Source organism: Nicotiana tabacum, chromosome 21 (assembly GCF_000715075.1).
Source record: "Nicotiana tabacum cultivar K326 chromosome 21, ASM71507v2, whole genome shotgun sequence".
NCBI lineage: Eukaryota > Viridiplantae > Streptophyta > Magnoliopsida > Solanales > Solanaceae > Nicotiana > Nicotiana tabacum.
The window spans coordinates 89,531,380-89,551,044 of record NC_134100.1 but is presented as its reverse complement, the minus strand read 5'-3'; the positions used below and the strand labels follow the sequence as shown (position 1 = coordinate 89,551,044).

At 37.3% G+C, this 19,665-nt stretch overlaps 2 protein-coding genes across 2 annotated transcripts; one reads left to right on the top strand and one right to left on the bottom strand.

Moving 5' to 3' along the window:
• Positions 1 to 6,985: 6,985 nt before the first annotated feature.
• LOC107767232 (putative RING-H2 finger protein ATL53) lies at positions 6,986 to 7,510 on the bottom strand. Its single transcript, XM_016586151.1, has one exon. It carries the CDS (start codon positions 7,508 to 7,510, stop codon positions 6,986 to 6,988), a length of 525 nt encoding a protein of 174 aa, XP_016441637.1.
• An 11,468-nt stretch (positions 7,511 to 18,978) lies between these two features.
• On the top strand, positions 18,979 to 19,563 carry LOC107767231 (uncharacterized). Its single transcript, XM_016586150.2, has one exon. It carries the CDS (start codon positions 19,084 to 19,086, stop codon positions 19,450 to 19,452), a length of 369 nt encoding a protein of 122 aa, XP_016441636.1. The 5' UTR covers positions 18,979 to 19,083; the 3' UTR covers positions 19,453 to 19,563.
• The last annotated feature ends 102 nt before the right edge of the window (positions 19,564 to 19,665 follow it).

Below are 19,665 nucleotides of genomic sequence, written 5' to 3'. Positions count from 1 at the left end.
ACCTAAGGAACAATAGTCACTGCTTCGCTATGACCGTTCCTCGTTTTTGGAGTTTTAGGACCATAAAACTGAAAATTTTTCCGATTCCTAGATTTTCGTATGGCCCATGCCATCTGCATGCATCCAGACCCGAATAGCCTAAAATTTTGTCAGCCCACAAAAAATGACATGACGAACAATAGTAACCTCATTGCTATGACCGTTCCTCGTTTTTGGCATTCTATGACCATAAAATTAGACTTTTGCCCGATTCCTAGATTTTCATGTGCTATAGCCCACGCCATCTGCATACATCCGGGCATCCGCACCTCAATCGTTTAAAATTTTGTCGGCCAATCAAAAATAACCTAAGGAACAATAGTTATCGTTTTGCCAGGATCTTTTTTTTTTTTTTTGCGTTTTATGGTCATAAAACTGAAATTTCACCCGATTTCCAGATTTTCGTGTTTTATAGCCCACGTCATCTGCATGCATCTAGACGACCGGACCCGAATCGCCTAAAATTTGCCAGCCCATAAAAATGACATAAGGAAAACAGTGACTGCTTCGCCATGACTGTTCCACACATTTTGGCATTTTAGGGCTATAAAACTAGAATTCCACGAGATTCCCAGATTTTCGTGTGCTACAACCCACGCTATCTGTATAAATTCGGGTAACCGGACCCGAATCGCCTAAAGTTTTGCCATACTATAAAAAATGACATAAAGAATAATAGTCACTGCTTCACCATGACTATTCCTCAATTTTTGGCATTTTAGGGCAACAAAACTGGAATTCCACCAGATTATCAAATTTTCGTATGCTATAGCCCACGCCATCTACATGAATCCAGGCAAACAGACTCGAATCGACTAAACTTTTGCCGCGCTATAAAAAATGACATGAGGAACAATGATCATCGGTTCGCCCTGATCGTTCATCGTTTTTGGCGTTTTAAGGCCATAAAACTGAAATTCTCCCTCTCCCCCTTCAGTCCGCGATTCCCAAATTTTCGTGTTTTATAGCCCACGCCATGTGCATGCATCCAGGCGACTGGACCCGAATCGCCTTAAATTTTGTCGACCCATCAAAAATGACCTAAGGAACAATAGTCATCGCTTCGCCATGATCGTTCTTCATTTTTTGGCTTTTTATGGTCATAAAATTGGAATTTCGCTCGATTTCAAGATTCTTGAGTGCTATAGCCCACGCCATCTGCATGATCCGGGCGATCGGACCCGAAACACCTAAGATTTTGCCGGGCCATCAAAATGGCCTAAGGAACAATAGTCACCGCTTTATCATGATCGTTCCTTATTTTATTTTGACATTTTAGGGCCTTAAAACCCGAATTTCGTCTGATTCCCTAATTTTTGTGTGCTATAGCCCACGCCATCTGCATGAATCTGGGCGATCGAACCCGAATCACCTAAAATTTTGTTGGCCCATCAAAATCGACATATGGATCAATAATCAACGCTTCACCATGACCGTTCCTATTTTTGGCGTTTTAGGCCATAAAAGTGGAATTTTGCCCGATTCTTTGACTTTCGTGCTATAACCCACGCTATTTGCATGCATCCGGGCGACTAGACCCGAATCGCCTAAAGTTTTGTCGGCCCATAAAAAATAACCTAAGGAACAATAGCCACCGCTTCGCCATGGTCGTTCCTCGTTTCTTGGCGATTTAGGGTAATAAAACTGGAATTCCGTATGATTCCCAGATTTTTGTGTGCTATAGCCCACGCTATCTGCTTGCATCTGAGCGACCGGACCCGAATCGCATAAAATTTTACCTGTCCATCAAAAACAACCTAAGGAATAATAGTCACCACTTCACCATGATCGTTCCTCATTTTTTGGCGTTTTAGGGCCATAAAATTGGAATTATGCTTGATTCCCAAATTTTTGTGTGCTATGCCTACACCATGTGCATGCATCCAGGCGACCGGACCTAAATCGCCTAAAATTTTATCGGACCATCAAAAACGACCTAAGGAACTATAGTCACCGCTTCACTGTGACTGTTCCTCATTTTAGGCATTTTAGGGCCATAAAACTGGAATTCCGTCCGTTACCCTAATTTTTGTGTGCTATATAGCCCACGCCATCTCCATGCATCCGGGCGATCGGACTAGAATCGTCTAAAAATTTGCCAACCCATCAAAAATATCCTATGGAATAATAGTCACCGCTTCGCCATGGCCGTTCCTCATTTTTGGCGTTGTAGGGCTATAAAATTAGAATTTCATGTCTTATAGCCCATACCATATGCATGCATCCGGATGACCGGACTCGAATCACCTAAAATTTTGTCGGCCAATCAAAAATAACCTAAAGAACAATAGTCACTTGTTCGCCATGATCATTTCTTATTTTTTACCATTTTAGGGACATAAAACTAGAATTCCGCCGGATTCCAAGATTTTTGTATGTTATAGCCCATGTCATCTGCACACATCCGGGCGACCGGACCCGAATCGTCTAATATTTTTGTCGGCCCATAAAAAATGACCCAAGGAACAATAATCACCACTTTTCCATGACCATTCCTCGTGTTTTTGATGTTTTAGGGCAATAAAATTAGAATTCCGCCCGATTCACAAATGTTTAGCCCACGCTATCTGCATGCATCCTGGCGACCGGACCCGAATGCCCTTAAATTTTGCGAGCCCATAAAAAACTACCAAAGGAACAATAATCACCGCTTCGCCATGACCGTTTCTCATTTTTTGGCGTCTTAGGGCCATAAAACTGGAATTTCGCCCGATTCTCAAATTTTGGTGTGGTATGGCCCACGCCATCTGCTAGCTTCAAGGCGACCGGACCCGAATCGCCCATAAAGTTTCCGGCTCATAAAAAACGACCTAAGGAATAATAATCACTATACTTCGCTATGATCGTTCCTTATTTTTTTGGCGTTCTAGGGCCATAAAATTGAAATTCAGCCTCATTCCTAGATTTTCGTGTGCTATACCCCAGGCCATCTGCATGCATCCGGGCGACCACACCCGAATCGCCTAAAATTTTACCAACCTTTCAAAAATATCCTAAGAAACAATAGTCACTGCTTTATCATGACCGTTCCTCGTTTTTGGCATTTTAGGACCATAAAATGGGAATTATGCCCGATTCTCAAATTTTCGTGTGTTATACCCACACCATCTGCATGTATCGAGGCGGCCGGACCCAAATCGAATAAAAATTTTTCGACCTATCAAAAACGACTTAAGAAACTATAATCACCGTTTTTCCATGACCGTTATTCATTTTCAGGCATTTTAGGGCCATAAAACTGGAATTTCACACGATTCCCAGATTTTCGTATTTTATAGTCCACGCCATATGCATACATCCAGGCGAACGGACCAGAATCGTCTAAAATTTTGCCAACCCATAAAAATTGTCCTATGAAATAATAGTCACCGCTTTGCCATGACCGTTCCTCATTTTTGGCATTGTACGGCCATAATTTTAGAATTTCGCCCGATTTTCATATTTTCATGTGCTATAGCCCACGCAATCTGCATACATCCGGGCGACCGGACCTGAATCGCCAAAACTTTTGCCGGCCCATCAAACTGAATTCCGCTGGATTCCCAGATTTTTCTGTGTTATAGCCCACGTGATCTGCATATATCTGGGCGATCGGACCCGAATCGCCTAACATTTTGCCGGCCCATCAAAAACGATCTGAGAAACAATAATCATTGCTTCTCCATAACCGTTCTTTATTTTCTGGCATTTTAGGGCCATAAAATTAAAATTCTGTCTGATTCTCATATTTTATTGTGCGCCCACGCCATTTGCATGCTTCTGGGCGACCAAACCTGAATCACCTAAAATTTTGCCGGCTCATAAAAAATGACCTAAGAAACAATAATCACCACTTCACCATGATTGTTCCTTATTTTCTAATGTTTTAGGGACATAAAACTAAAATTTCGCCCAATTTCCAAAATTTTTATGCTATCGCCCATGCCATTTGCATGCATCCGGGCAACCGAGCCCGAATCGTCTAAAGTTTTGCCGGCCCATCAAATAATATCTAAGGAACAATAGTCACCATTTTGCCATGACTGTTCCTCGTTATTTGGCGGTTTAGAGCAATAAAACTAGAATTTTGCCCGATTCCTAGATTTTCGTGTGTTATAATAGCCCACGCCGTTTGCATGCATCCGGGCGACCGGACCTGAATCACCAAAAAATTTGCCGGCTGATAAGTGAGAATTTTGACTACTTATTAGCGCCTTTTAGCTTTTGTTTTAGTCTAAAAGCATTGAATTGTGTTCCCGAAAACTGATGAAATGTCCTAAATTGTAGGAATATTGGAAGATGAACTCTCGAGATGAAATCCAACTCAAAAAGGAGTAGTCTAAACTCAAGGCCATAAAAGTCACAAGAGCTCATAAAGTGCGGACCGCAGAATTCCCATCGCGTTCGCAGATGATGAAAGAAAGGCCAGCAGACTTTTGTACAAAGTGCGGACCGCACATGAATTGTGCGGCCGCAAAAGATGGCTAGGAACAAAGTTCAGAGAATGTGCAAAGTCCCAAGTTTCCAAGCCCTCAGAAGTGAGGACCGCACAGGAATTGTGCGGTCGCAGACATAAAAGTGTGGACCGCAGTTAAAAATCTGCGGACCGCAGTAAGAATGCCTTGCAGCCGCAGATCAGAATTATGCGGCCGCAGACCTCCAGTCCTGTCAAGTTGAAGAAATCTGCAAACTGCACATGGAATTGTGCGGCCGCAGAACCTCCCGAAGGGCATTTTTGTCTGAAATTTCCAGCCCTGTATAAATAGATGAGTTTCACAATTTTAGGAAAACTTTTGACATCAGCAGCTATAATAGTCGTTTCTCTTTACTTCTTTTAGTAGTTTTTCATATTTTAGGATATTTTAACATAAATTTTATCATTTTGATTTCACAATATGAGTTTAATTATCATTTTTCTTTTATTTCTTCAATCTCAAGCATGAGTAGCTCGATTTTTATTAGGGTTGTGACCCAACCCTAGTGTGTAAATCTTATGGGTGTTTAATTTGATGCTTGTTTATGGTTGGGTGTTTATTATTTAGCCTTGTTCATGCTTTAATTTGTAAAATTAATGGTTGCAAATATTAGTTCATGCCTATTTGACTTTGTCTCTACTTGAGAAAGAGAGATTTAGTCTAGGACAACTTGGCTAACAAGAAATTGGGTCAATCGAGAGATTGATAATCCCAATTAAAGGGTTTAACCTAGAGATAGCAATAACCTGACTTGAGCTTTTATCAACCGCTTTGTGCAATACCCATTTGGACTTGAGAAAGCCAAATAATGTAAAATCACTCTCTGACCGAGAGATATTGAGTGGGTAATTGAGTGTTGATAGTTATAATATACCCCGATCAACAAAACAAGCATTAAGGTCTATAACCCATAAGGCAAACACCTAGGTGATGGTCATAGGCCTAGGCTTTTTATAAAACTTGAAAAACAACAAAAACAATTCTCTTAGTTTCATTTCTTAACCTTGCAATCTTAGTTTAAATTAGACATAGAATCAACCCCAATTTGTAAAAGTGTAAATTGAGATAGTTCAAACTAACGTACTATAATATATACGCCTAACTCCCATATATAACTCCCTGTGGAAATCGACCCCGACTCTTGTTGGGTACTACTATTGAAATCGACCGTTTCATAACCTTGAATTGAGGTGTGAAATTGGACGAGTTCACCGGCCCATCAAAAATCATCTAAGGAGCAATAGACATCGCTTCGCCATGACTTTTCTTCTCTTTTGGCGTCTTAGGGCCATTAAACTGAAATTTCGCCTGATTTTCAGATTTTCGTGTGCTAGAGCCCACGCCATTGCATGCATCCAGGCGATCGGACCCGAATTGCCAAACATTTTGCCGACCCATCAATAACGACCTAAGAAACAATAATCACCGCTTCGCCATAATCGTTCCTCGCTTTTTGGCATTTTAGGGCCATAAAACTGAAATTCTACCTTATTCCCATATTTTCTTATGCTATAACCCACGCCATCTGCATGCATCCGGGCGACGGGACCCGAATCACCTACAATTTTGTCGGCCTATAAAAAATGACCTAAGGAACAATAGTTACCTCTTCGCCATGATCATTCCTCATTTTTTGCGTTTTAGGATCATAAAAACTGGAATTCCGCCTGATTTTCATATTTTTGTGTGTTATATCCCACGTCATCTGTATGCATCCGGGCGACCGGACCTGAATCGCCTAAAATTTTACCATCCCATCAAAAAATACCTAAAGAACAATAGACACTGATTCGCCATGATCGTTTCTCATTTTTGGGGTTGTAAGGCCATACAACTGGAATTCCACTCGATTCTCAGATTTTCGTGTGTTATAGCACCCGCCATCTGCATGCATCCGAGCGACCGGACCCGAATCGCCTAAAATTTTGCCGGTCCTTCAAAAATGACCTAAGGAACAATAGTCAACACTTCCCCATGAATGTTCCTCATTTTTTGATATTTTAGGGCCATAAAACTGGAATTCTACCGGATTCACATATTTTCCTGCGGTTTAGCCTACGCCATCTGCATGTATCCGGGTGACCGGACCCGAATTGCCTAAAATTTTGTCGGCCCATCAAAAACTACCTAAGGAACATAGTCATCACTTCGCCATGATCGTTCCTCGTTTTTTGGCGTTTTAGGGTCATAAAACTGGAATTGCGCCTCATTCCTAGATTTTCATGTGCTAGCACCTAAGCGTGTAGCCTAGTTGTCAATGAAGTGCGTGACAGGAGAGGAGATGAAGATTCAAATCACAACAAAGACAAAGAAAATTAGGTGATATTTCTTTCTATAGAGTTATTCGATAATTGTGTTGACAGAAGATAGTAAATATTTGATCAAATAGTTTTTAATATTTTCCACATGATTTCAAGCCTTGCAATTACTCCACCCCATCTGGGATCAACGGAACTCTTCATGCAAAACCTATCTTTCCTATAAACAAAAAACTAATCAGAAACACTAAACTGAATTGCTTGAACTACAATTCCTTCTCTAGAACTCTCTTCTTGTCCTGTGAAACTATTCCGGTGAAGCACCGGCTGCTCCACCGGAGAACGACACATAGGGCAATCCAAGTGAGAATAAAGCCACATATCGATACAAGAAGCATGAAAAGAGTGGTTGCATCTTGGAAGTTGCTTCACTTCTTCCCCTTCTTCAATATCTGATAAACACACAGCACACTCAATATCATCATTATTCTTCTCATGATGATTTCCTCCAACTTCAACTCTTCCTTTCTTGCACCTGAAACTGGACTCTAAGTTCACGTTAAGATTATCATGAGAAACTTGGCTAGAGTTTTGTTCAAGAGACTGATCATTTGTGTGGTTTTCATTGCACCATCGAACGATAAGGAGATTGTACAGGCTAAGCAAGACAACTGCTATTCCGACAATGATAAGAGCACAATACAAAGTGGGTAAGTTTGATTGTTTTGGAGAAGAAGGTGGCATAGGAGCTTCTGCCATAGCTTGAAAGTATTAGCGGGGGGGGGGGGGGGGGGGATGTATTACTAAGTAAATAGGCAAAAGTTTTGTTGTGAAAGTTAATCAAATAATACTCTTCAAATGTCATTTTAACCATAAAAAAGATTGTTTCAAAATAAGTGTCGCTTTAGAAAACCGAGAAGTGTTTTTTTTCTTTCAAATCTACTCCAATAAATGATTAATAAAGTTTCTAAAAGTTCCCAACGCTTATTACTCATTTTGAAAAGAGATAAAAGGGTAATTTAGTTAAATAATCTTTATGATTAATGTTGTTAAACAATTTTTTTAATGAGTATTCCAAGACCTTTAACAAGGGCCAGAGGAATTAAATATTACTAGTAGAATGATGTCAAATATTTTATGATGTTTTAAAATGAAAAGTGAGTCATTTACATTAGTATTGGTAAAAGGGGAGTATAATCTATTAGTAATAGAAGGAACTGTTTCAATACGAGAGTATAGCAGGATGTATTAGATTTCTTCATTCTTAACTAGACGTCTCAAACTTTATTTTTTGATATGGATAAATTTCTGGTAAGAAACGCTTCCTCCTTTAGCGACTTCGAACTGCTATATGACATAAATTCATATTAGTCAGGGCATTTCTTAGTGATTCTTACGCTACGTAAATCCGAATTAATTGGACCATTCCTTTAATGAGCCTTTCGTTTTGTAAATTTGAATGAATCGGGCTAATGAATTTTGAAACCGAATGGTTAAGCGAAAAAAACAAAAGAGCTAGCCTATTCAATTAGATATTTATAAAAACACAGTAAATTATTAATTATTAAGTCGTGGAATCAAAGGAACATAGAAAGGAATAGCTCTGTGGACCGGCTGATGAATAAACTCGGTGAAACATAAAATTAATTTAATGAAAAAGACAAGGAAAATGGACAACTAAATATTTGGGAAAATGATATCTAAGCGTTATCTAACCTTGCCTTTCTTCCATTCTAGCAGTCAAAGAAAATTGCTGTCACTTTTCAAGCAGACTCAATTTTGTTGCTCCTATTTTGACATTATATAGCAGGAAATTGGAAATGATCATTATTAGCAATGACTTTGTGAAGCTTATCGTTTGATAGACAAAAGAAAAAAAAGTTTTCTTTCCTTCCTATTTTCCCATCTATAAAGTTTTAAATTTTAGCTTTTACCGACAGTAATTAAGTAAAGCGGAAAAATATTGTAAAAACATATTTTTAATCAACCTGCTTTAGTCTACTAACTAAAATATCGAATAATTGGATCTTATAGTGGTCTTGAAATATTATGTATTCACGAGTAAACTTGTAAGTTGAATGGGAAGAAGTCCAAAGATGGATATTTGATATTTTTATGTATTTATTTTTGTGTAACATTTCTCCTGCTCAAGATAGTTGTTCAAACTAATAGATTCATCTACTAGTGAATTAGACCCGCTATTTGTGTAAAAATCTTATATTTTTATACATTTGCTATTGTCTAATATTCAACTTTTTTGAGTCACATGTCACCTTCCAACGAGGGGCGGATACACCTTGCCCCATGTAGTGTGTTACGAACACTCATTTTAAAAAAAAATGTATATATAGATAATAAAAAAATAAAAATATTAAGCATAAATATAAAAGTGACTCAGCTGTTATTATGGTGATTTATTCATTTATTCACTTTTTAAATATTGATACCGCTTATGTAGCGACTCGACCGGTCGTTTTGCTTTCTAGATCCTCGTTCCCCTAAACAAAACTCCATGTATGTGCTTTTACTATTTTATAACTTGTGGGGATGGTTAGTTCGGGTTTGGAAGCGTTCGGGTTGAAATCGGAATAGTTAGTTCCTTAATATTGGCTTAAAAGTATTAAGTTTGACTTGGGTTAGCATTTTTAATAAACGATCTCAGAACCGGGATTTGACGGTCCCAATAGGTTTGTATGATAATTTTAAAATTGGGAGTATGTTCGGATCGGGTTTCAGACGATCCAGGAGCGTTTCGGCGCTTAATATTGGAAGTTGGTGCATTGAAGGTTTTCAAATTCTTTAAATTTGGTTTGAGGTAGGATTTGATGTTATCGAGATCCGATTGAGATTCTGAGCTTTGGAATAGTTTCGTATGGTGATTTGTGACTTGCACGCAAAATTTGGTACCATTCCGAGTAGTTTAAGTGTGATTCGGCGCATTTGGAGCAAGTTGGAAGAACTTGAAGTTCATAAGTTGATTCGATTTGATTTTGGAGTGTAATTCTTAGTTATGATGTTGTTTTACGCATTCCGAGGGTTCGAGCGAGTCCGTTTTATGTTTACAAACTTATTGGTATGTTTGGTCGAGACCCTAGGGCCCCCGTGTAGAATTCGGAGGGCCGACGGAGCTTAATTACTCTTTGGAGAAGAGCTAAAGTTGGCTGGCATCTAGTGCGTTCGCACCTGCGGTGGGAATGGTCGCAGGAGCGGCACTGCAGCTGCGGCATCTCGTTCGCAGAAACGGAATGGAGGGGAGTGAGCGAGGTTCGCAGAAGCGACCTCGCTTCTGCGATGAAAGGGTCCACAGATGCGGAGAATGGAAACCTGGCTATGGTCGCAGGTGTGCGAGGCGAGCCGCAGAAGCGGGCTCGCAGATTCGAGACTTGGCCGCAAGTGCGGCTGGTCGTGGCTCGTGCGCGTTCCGCAGATGCGGACAATCGACCGCAGAAGCAGAGATGCTTCCGCAAGTGCGGAAAACTGCTGGGCAGAAATGGTGCATTTAAGTCGAGACTTAGGCTATTTTGGCTCATTTATTTCATCTCTTGGGTGATTTTGGAGCTATTTGAAGAGGGATTTTCACCTAGCACTTTGAGGTAAGTAATTTCTATATAGGATGAGTTTAATACATGCATTTTGGGTAGATTATTGGAATATAAAGTGTAGAAATTGTGGGTTTAGTTGAAAAATCTAGGTTTTGATAAAAATGAGATTTAACCACGAAAATGATTATGGAATTGAGTGAAAATTATATATTTGAGTTCCTGAGGTTATGGGTAACATTTATCTTCAAAAATTTCTGGAATCCAGACACGTGGGCCTGGGGGAGAATTTTAAGAATCTTTCAATTTGGGTTGGGTAATTACTCTAATAGCTAAATTATTAACTTTTGAGTGTATATTGATTAATTTATATAATATTTGGCTAGTTTCGGATTGTTCAGCACCAAGTTGATGCCTTAGAGTGAATTTGTGGGTCGTACAGTGATCTTTGGGACGAGGTAAGTCTCTTGTCTAACCTTGTAAGAGGGAATTTACCCCATTGGTGGTTTAAATTACTATTTGTTTCTAATTATGGGGGCTACGCACGCACGAGGTGAGGAGAGTCCGTGCGTAGCTACTAATCATGCTTAAGTCCAGGTAGTTTTAGGACCCAAATCATGAAATACTTGTATTGTTTGCACTCTACTTGTTAATTTAAGTGCCTAAATTATATTAAAACTTGATAAAGGATTCGTAAATACCGAATTTCACTTACTCTGGAGTCCCACGGGGTGGACTTTACCACATTTCGACTGGAACACAAGGCCCGTAGATGGTGGCAGTCCTATATTCTCGGCAGGCCAGCAGGTTCTCCTCCCTTGACTTTGGACTAGTTCACACGCCTTTTTCTGGATAGATATATTCCACCCTCTCAGAGGGATGGGCTGCGATTTTAGTTCGAGCAACTTCAGCAGGGTCAGATGTCGGTGACCGACTATGAGGCGAGGTTCTCTGAGTTGTCTCGCCATGCACTTATGATACTTCCCACCGATGCAGAGAGAGTGCGAAGGTTTGTTGCGGGTTTACACTCTATCCAGGACACTGTGGCCCTGAGAGGTTGAGATGGGGACTTCTTACGAGCTGGTTGTGGAGATAGCTCGGAGGATCAAGGGTGTTCGTCAGCGGAGCCGAGAGCAGACGACGAGGGACAAGCGGTTTCGGTATTCAGGAGGGTTCAGTGGTGCTCCGTCTGGGGGCAGAGGTTAATTTAGTATAGCAGGCCCACATATCTAGCATCGCCGCCTTCTTGGGGTGCTCTAGTGTGAGCCAGCACTAGTCCAGAGAGCTCCTACCGTCTACCAGTTATTTAGGGTTCCTCCAGTGGGCCTTCAGGCCATCAGTGCCAGACTTCAGGTCAGCAGTTAACCGTACCGAGAGGTTATTTCGAGTGCGGGGATCTTGGTCATGTGAGGAGGTTTTGCCATAGGCTTCGAGGCAAGGCAGTACAACAGGCTCATCAGCCTATGATTACAGCACCAGCTGCCGCACCAGCCGTCCGGCCGCCCAGAGACGGAGGGCAGGTGGGTAGGGGACATCCTAGAGGTGGAAGCCAGTCAGGTGGCGCTCCAGCTAGGTTCTATGCCTTTCCAACCAGACCAGATTTAGTAGCCTTAGATGCCGTGATCACGGGTATTCTTTCTATCTGCGGTAGGGATGCTTCGGTACTATTTGATCCAGGGCCTACATATTCATATGTTTCATCTCTGTTTGCTCATTTTCTAGGTGCTCCTCGCGAGTCCTTGGGTGCTCCCGTATATGTGTCCACGCCAGTGAGCGATTCTGTTGTTGTGGATCGGATCTATCGGTCCTGTATCGTAACTTTTTGTGGTTATGAGACTAGAGCGATTCTTCTGTTGCTTGATATGACCGACTTTGAGGTCATCCTGGGCATGGACTGGTTGTCTCCATATCATGTCGTCCTTAATTTCCATGGCAAGACTGTTACCTTAGCGATGCCACAGTTGCCTAGATTGGAGTGGAAGGGTTCGTCTGTTAGTGCATCTAGTCGGGTTATCTCTTTTCTGAAGGCTCGAAACATGGTCGAGAAGGGTTGTTTGGCTTATCTAGCTTATGTTCAAGACACACTACTACAGAGACTCCGGCGATTGATTCAGTGCCCGTGGTCCGGGAGTTCTCCGATATGTTTCCTTCTGATGCATTTAAGTCGAGACTTAGGCTATTTTGGCTCATTTATTTCATCTCTTGGGCGATTTCGGAGCTCTTTGAAGAGGGGTTTTCACCTAGCTCTTTGAGGTAAGTAATTTCTATATAGGATGAGTTTAATACATGCATTTTGGGTAGATTATTAGAATATAAAGTGTAGAAATTATTGGTTTAGTTGAAAAATCTAGGTTTTGATAAAAATGAGATTTAACCACGAAAATGATTATGGAATTGAGTGAAAATTATATATTTGAGTTTCTGAGGTTATGGGTAACATTTATCTTCAAAAATTTCCGGAATTCGGACACGTGGGCCCGGGAAGAATTTTAAGAATCTTCCAATTTGGGTTGGATAATTACTCTAATAGCTAAATTATTAACTTTTGAGTGTATATTGATTAATTTATATAATATTTGGCTAGCTTCGGATTGTTCGGCACCAAGTTGATGCCTTAGAGTGAATTTGTGGGTCGTAAAGTGATCTTTGAGTCGAGGTAAGTCTCTTGCCTAACCTTGTAAGAGGGAATTTACTCCATAGGTGGTTTAAATTACTATTTGTTTCTAATTATGGGGGCAACGCACGCACGAGGTGAGGAAAGTCCGTTCATAGCTACTAATTATACTTAAGTCGGATAGTTTTAGGACCCAAATCATAAAATACTTGTATTGTTTGCACTCTACTTGTTAATTTAAGTGCCTAAATTATATTGAAACTTGATAAAGGATTCGTAAAGACCGAATTTCACTTACTTTGAGTTTTTGGCGGGTTACTTGACCGTTAATGGAAATTGTGCTTCTGTGTGTATTAGTCTTGTAATAGCTTTTAAATCGGATATTCATAGAGTATTCTCTCTTCTTGTGGAGCGGGCCGAACGCCTCGGTAGTATAATCGATGCATCTATTATTCGTACCGCTCGACCCTCGACAGTGTATACGTTATTCTGGATCGGGTCGTACGACCTCGGCATAAATCGTGAGTGTTAATGCTTGGAGCCCGAATACACTTGGTATTATTTTTATGAATTGAGGGGTTATAACTCATTTATTGGCCAGGATTTTATATGGAGTTAGCATGTGTTAGTTGAAGAACTTTTGGGATTTACTGTCAGTTAAAAAATCATTTATTCACTACTTGCTAATGTGTTATTATTATTACTCACATATCTCATGCCTATTTAAAATTTCTGTATTTTATTATTGGCCCATAGTAAGTATCGATGTCGACCCGTCGTTACTACTTCTTCGAGGTTAGACTGGATACTTATTGGGCATATATTGTTTATGTACTCACGCTACACTTATGCTCTAATCGTGCAGGATCTGAGGTAGGTACATCTGGCACTCATCCCGGCGCGCACCCCCGTTACCCCGAGGCTTAGTGGTGAGATGCTCTCTGAGGCCGTTCTGCAACACTCGCAGTCTCTCTTTTGTATTTACATTGTCTATCCTATTTCAGACAATAGCTTGCTGTTTATATATTCTATTAGTTGCTCATACACTTGTGACATCGGGTCATAGAAGCATGCTAGTGGACACTTTATGGCTTTTGAGCATTTATTTCACTACATTTTTTCTTTCATTAGTTTTTGCTTTACTTTATTAAATTTTTCATTTTTCATTCGCTTAATAAAATAAATAAAAAATCGACTACTTTGGAATTTTAAAAAAAGAAAGAATAGATACATGACTAATTCACCGTTGGCTTGCCTAGCGGCGACGTTGGGCGCTATCACAACCTATGGGAGAAATTGGGTCGTTAAAGCTTAATGAAAAACAATCATGCGATCATTCCAAGTTGCATTGAATAGTTCGACTTATATAACTCTGAGACTTCCCTTTCTAAGCCACCAGTGAAATTGCATTTTTACCAAGTACATTTACCTGTATCCACCGTACTTGACTTGAATTTTATGATTTTTAGAAAGGCCAAATGGCCTTCGGGCCACTTAAACTTGTACCCGTATGTCAATTCGGTAGATGAACTTATAATTTTCCCATTTAAACACTTCAACTCTATAAAATGTATATGAATACACACCTCTGACCGTTGACCATGCTTATGTGGCAACAAGGTAACTGATGTGGCAGTTAGGGGTGTATATAGATCAGGTTGATAAAATCAAACCAAACCATTTATATCGTTTCAGATTGGTTCGATTTTGTCGGATTTTTCGGATTTTTTTCCTTACATGAATAATATGTCAATCTTACTTTGTTAAAAATTTTATAAGTAAATATATGTTTAATAAAAATTAAAAAAATTGACAAACATATGATCCATTAAAATATTTTTATGGGAGAATTTTCTTAGTAACACACGATAGTTATTTTTTTTAGTTGTCTAACAATAAATTTTCGTTAATGTACGCTTTCAAAGTTAACCGAATTCAATAATTAAACATAAAAATCAATATGATACTTAAATAATGTATGTGCTATTTAATTTTCAATATCGAAATACCAATTCAAATTCGAAAAAGATATAAGAATATATAGATCTTGACATATGAATATGAAAAAATAAAGAGATTGACATATTTCAATAACACTTGATAAGAAAGTGATCATACAACACATTATATAAAGTTAATAGAAATGGAGCACTTCCAATTTTTATTAAATATTACATTCCATAAGAGAATCCCAAATATTTCTAGACATTTTTTAAAGAAAATTCAATATAAAATCTTTAAATATATATATATATATATATATATATATATATATATATATATATATATATATATATTATATTTTATGTCGGTTTGATTCAGATTTTTTTACTCAATACCAAACCTCATCGGATTTTTTAATCGGTTTGGTTTGACTTTTCGATTTGGTGCGGTTTTCCGGTTCGGTTTATACACCCCTAGTGGCAGTAGTGCGTGATGCTCACGCTGAAAAGGAGCGTGGAAATATTTTTTAATAAAAAAATACTAAAATAAATAAATCATAAATCAAAAGAAAAGAAAAAAGTAAAGAGAAAAGAAAACCCAACCAACTTTCTCCCTCCCGTTTCCCACCCTCGGCCTCCCCTCCCTTTTCTTTTTTTTTTTTTTTCAATTTCACTTCTTGTCATTGCTCCACCATTTTTGTCATTTCCATTTTACCACAGGTGCCTTTAACTACTATAGTACCCAACGAAACCAAAGATCATCCCTTCATGGGAGGCGAATGAATAGCTGCAATGGGTGGACCATCGATGGAGGTGGAGATGATAATAAAATTACTGAGAAAATAGGATATTAATGGACAAGTAAATAAGATCTATATTTTTTCACCTTTTTACCTCAATCTCATCTCTTAACTATGCAAATCATGGAGAATTGCAGAGACAAATTTTTTTTACGAAGAAAAAGTTATTTGGTCAGCTATCTTGCAACTAGATCTTCAAGTCAAATTCAAATAAATCAAATCGTTAGTAGATAAGATCAAACTAATATTGATTTGCCAATTCAAAGCAACATTTGGTGAATGTCAGATATGAAGGTTTTCCTTTTTAATGGTTCTTGTTTTGTTTGTGAGGAGAGGACGAAATATAGAGGAGGAAGGTAATGGAGTGAAAAAAAATGACAGCCGCCGAAGAAAATTTTCCAGTGATATTTGAAGGTTTTCGGCGAGTTCTAAAAGGAAAAAGAAGGGTACACACAATTACAAAGAATCTGACAAAAAATAATTATTAAAAAAATAAAATAAAAATGGGACCCACAATTTACAAGTGTCAAGAAAATATAATGTGGAAGATATGGTAATAGAAAATGCTAAAGTTTATCCATGTGCAAAGATTGTACAACACTCATTCGTGGGTGTTTATTTATAGTCATTTAGTTATGTTAAGGTGTTTAAATGAAAAAGTTCTAAATTTATTTACTGAGATGATAAACAGGTACAAGTTTAAATGGCTCGGAGACCAGTTTACCTTTTAGAAACATAAAAATACATTAAGTTTTATTTATTGTCATCCATGCATACTGAATGTAGATGTAGTGATAGTCCTGCCTATTTATTTTCACACTTAATGGAAGTTTGAATTTGAATCTTAGAACCCTATCGACTAAGTTTATCTAATTTTTTTTTCTACAATCACTTAGTTACTCTTAATAAGATTTGTTCCATTCTTATAAGGTCTTAAAATTATTAAAAACATCACTTAAAAGATTATTATAAAGGTGATTTTTTCTATTATTACCGTACAATCACCACTATTAACCTCCATCGGACAACCATCCACGTCAGTCAACTTTATCGCCAGCCACCACCACTCGCTTCCACCATCATCGCCAACCACTACCACCAACTACTACTACCCGCTATCGTCGCATCTTCACTCAACCATCACCTTGAATTTGACTATACTACCATCAACCACCGCCTCACTACATGTAAATTAAGTTTTTATCTAATATTTTGTGGTTATAATATTTAATTAATTATTTTGTGAAATATATATATATAAAATTGTCCAGCGTTTAACTTCCAAAACAATGTTCTAAATCTATCTATGCTATATTAAAAGCACAAAACCCCTATCGAAATATTATTCGCCTTTTTTTTACCCTTTAAAAATAGATTCTGCACTAGACAAGATAGTAATTTGATAATTTTTCTAATATCTAGGATTCTTAAATCAACTAAAATTTTAGTTTTAAATATAACCTTATTTGAACTACTTAAAGAGTCCTAATATTAAAGACTTTAAAATTCACTTAGAATGTGATATAATGTTAGAGATATTCACGTGATTTAAAGTTGGAAGCTAAAATGATTTATTTTTGTAAGTCAAAACCAAGTTTGTGTGGGTTTTAGGTTGTGCAAATATTATAGAATACTAGTCATGCCAAAAACAGGAGACAAGCATTTATACAACAATTCATGTACGTATTTTCAAAACTTGTCTTTCTCTATTTTTTCCTCCAAACTTATTAGTTTTTTCAATAAGTATAATTTCTTTTATTTGTGGTGTGGATATACACATGTTTTTCCTGAGGCTTGGATATGATAATATATTTTTATAAATTATCCATCTGTAGAATTTGAGATATGAAGTTACTTATGTATAAATTCTTTTTTGAAGAGTCAATGAATGAAAGGTAGAGGTACAATTATTACTTCAAACATGCTTGTGCTTTAATTTTAAAATCAATTTCTTCAGAGTATGCTCCTTTAGATAATTTTTTTATGTATGAAATTGTTGAGTTCCTTGAGTTTAAAGGCCTCTTTTCCGACGGAGCAAGCTAAGGTGATCATCTCGATGGATAGTTATTGGCAAGAGATTTAAAAAATATGTCGGAGCATATTATATAATTTTTCCTTATGAGATTGCAGACATGGAGTTATTTCGTTCAAGGTCAGACACATTCCTTTTCTTCTTTATGGTTCCAAATTTTCTATTGTCTTTTGCATAGGCTTTATTATTTTGTAAATTATATGTGTGCAATTCCCGTGTTTATGCAATTATAAGGTACAGGTGAAAGAAAGCTATATGATAGAAAATAAATGTATGATTCCATTATACAAAAATGGCCAGTCATATACAATAAAATTATCTCACGATTTTAATCTCCATTGGAGATAAATTATCAATGTTAATAAGATATTTCAACATTAAATAACTATTGATAATTATTGAATAATAATTCTATCATATAATATAGACATATGTTTTTCGAGTATTTATGCCTTTTTAGTAACATTCTATAATATGGTAGTATTCAATAAGATATGAGAGGAACTATGTAGGGTACAATTTCTTCCTTTATTGCATTAACTAAATAAAATAAGTATTTATGATTTTCTGGAACTTAATTTTTTTTCTTACAATATTATTGTATAACTCAAATATATTTTTAAATAATATTAAAAAATTTATTCATTTTCTTGAGATAAACGTGCAACACGTACTTAAAAATTATATTATTATTATTTATCTATCTATCTATACTATTATAAAAGACTAAAACTAAAATAAAATATTAAACCACTTTTTTATTATTTAAAAATAAAGTTCACATTAAATATTCTTATACATTATATTCGTAGTATCTTGAAGAGTTAAAAAATAATAATTTTTTAGGACTCAATGGACAAAAAACACTGGATCCCTACTTTCTTGATTCTTTTATCTTTAACTTTTCTTCTGATATTTATTTTATAATTAAAATATATTTTAATAATATTTATTTTTGCAATGTTTAAAAAATTATATTTATTGGTATTAGGTACGCGCGCAACGCGCGTATACTAAGACTAGTTCTAATAAAAAGATGTGTGTTCAAATTCAAATATTTATATTACAAAAATGTGCTTCACATTCCCTTAACTTAAAAGTTAGGATTCTCATATGCTTCCAACCCTAGAAATTTGATGCAACATGAGTTTTTTTCTAAGCTTACAAAAACATAAAATTATGACAAGCCTCCAATAAGATAACCTTATCCAACGTAGCCAATGAAAATCAGCCACGTAAGAACAAAGGAAAAGATACCAAACCCCCAAAGCTCAATTTTCCACCTCTCAATAAAAATCCTCTCAATCTAAGTTCCTCTTTCTCCTCTCAAAATCACATCATTTTACCAATACCACACTCTTAAATTTTAGGAGGAGGAAAGAAAAAAGTTGAGAGCAAAAAATAATGGCTTCAACTTCACTAGTTTCAATGGCAATGCCACTAACTTACACAAACCAAAAGAAGCAACCAATTATTGAAGCTTTTTTAAAGCCATTGCCAATAAGGCCATCAAAACAAATTGCAACAAATTCAAAACCAATTGTTGCTAAGTTTGTAGTGAAAGCTTCACTTAAGGAAAAGGTAGTGACAGGGTTGACTGCAGGTGTACTTACAGCATCAATGGTTGTACCTGATGTAGCACAAGCTGCTGATGGAGTTTCACCTTCACTCAAGAATTTCTTGCTTAGTATTGTGGCAGGTGGGGCTGTGCTTACTGCAATTATTGGTGCTATTATTGGTGTTTCCAACTTTGATCCTGTTAAGAGGAGTTAAAGTTGTTTAATTTGTGTCTCTTTAATTGTGTCCATATGATGTTAAATTAATTTCCAGTAATTTGTGTATGTTTAAATGACAATTAATTAATCTATTGTTTTTTTCGAATTATTAATTGATCCCAAACACACTATCCGACTATTTCGAATTCGTGTTGCGTAAGGGGTCACTGAAGTGCACTGCACTCAAAATTTCTGATAGGGAGCGCTCCCC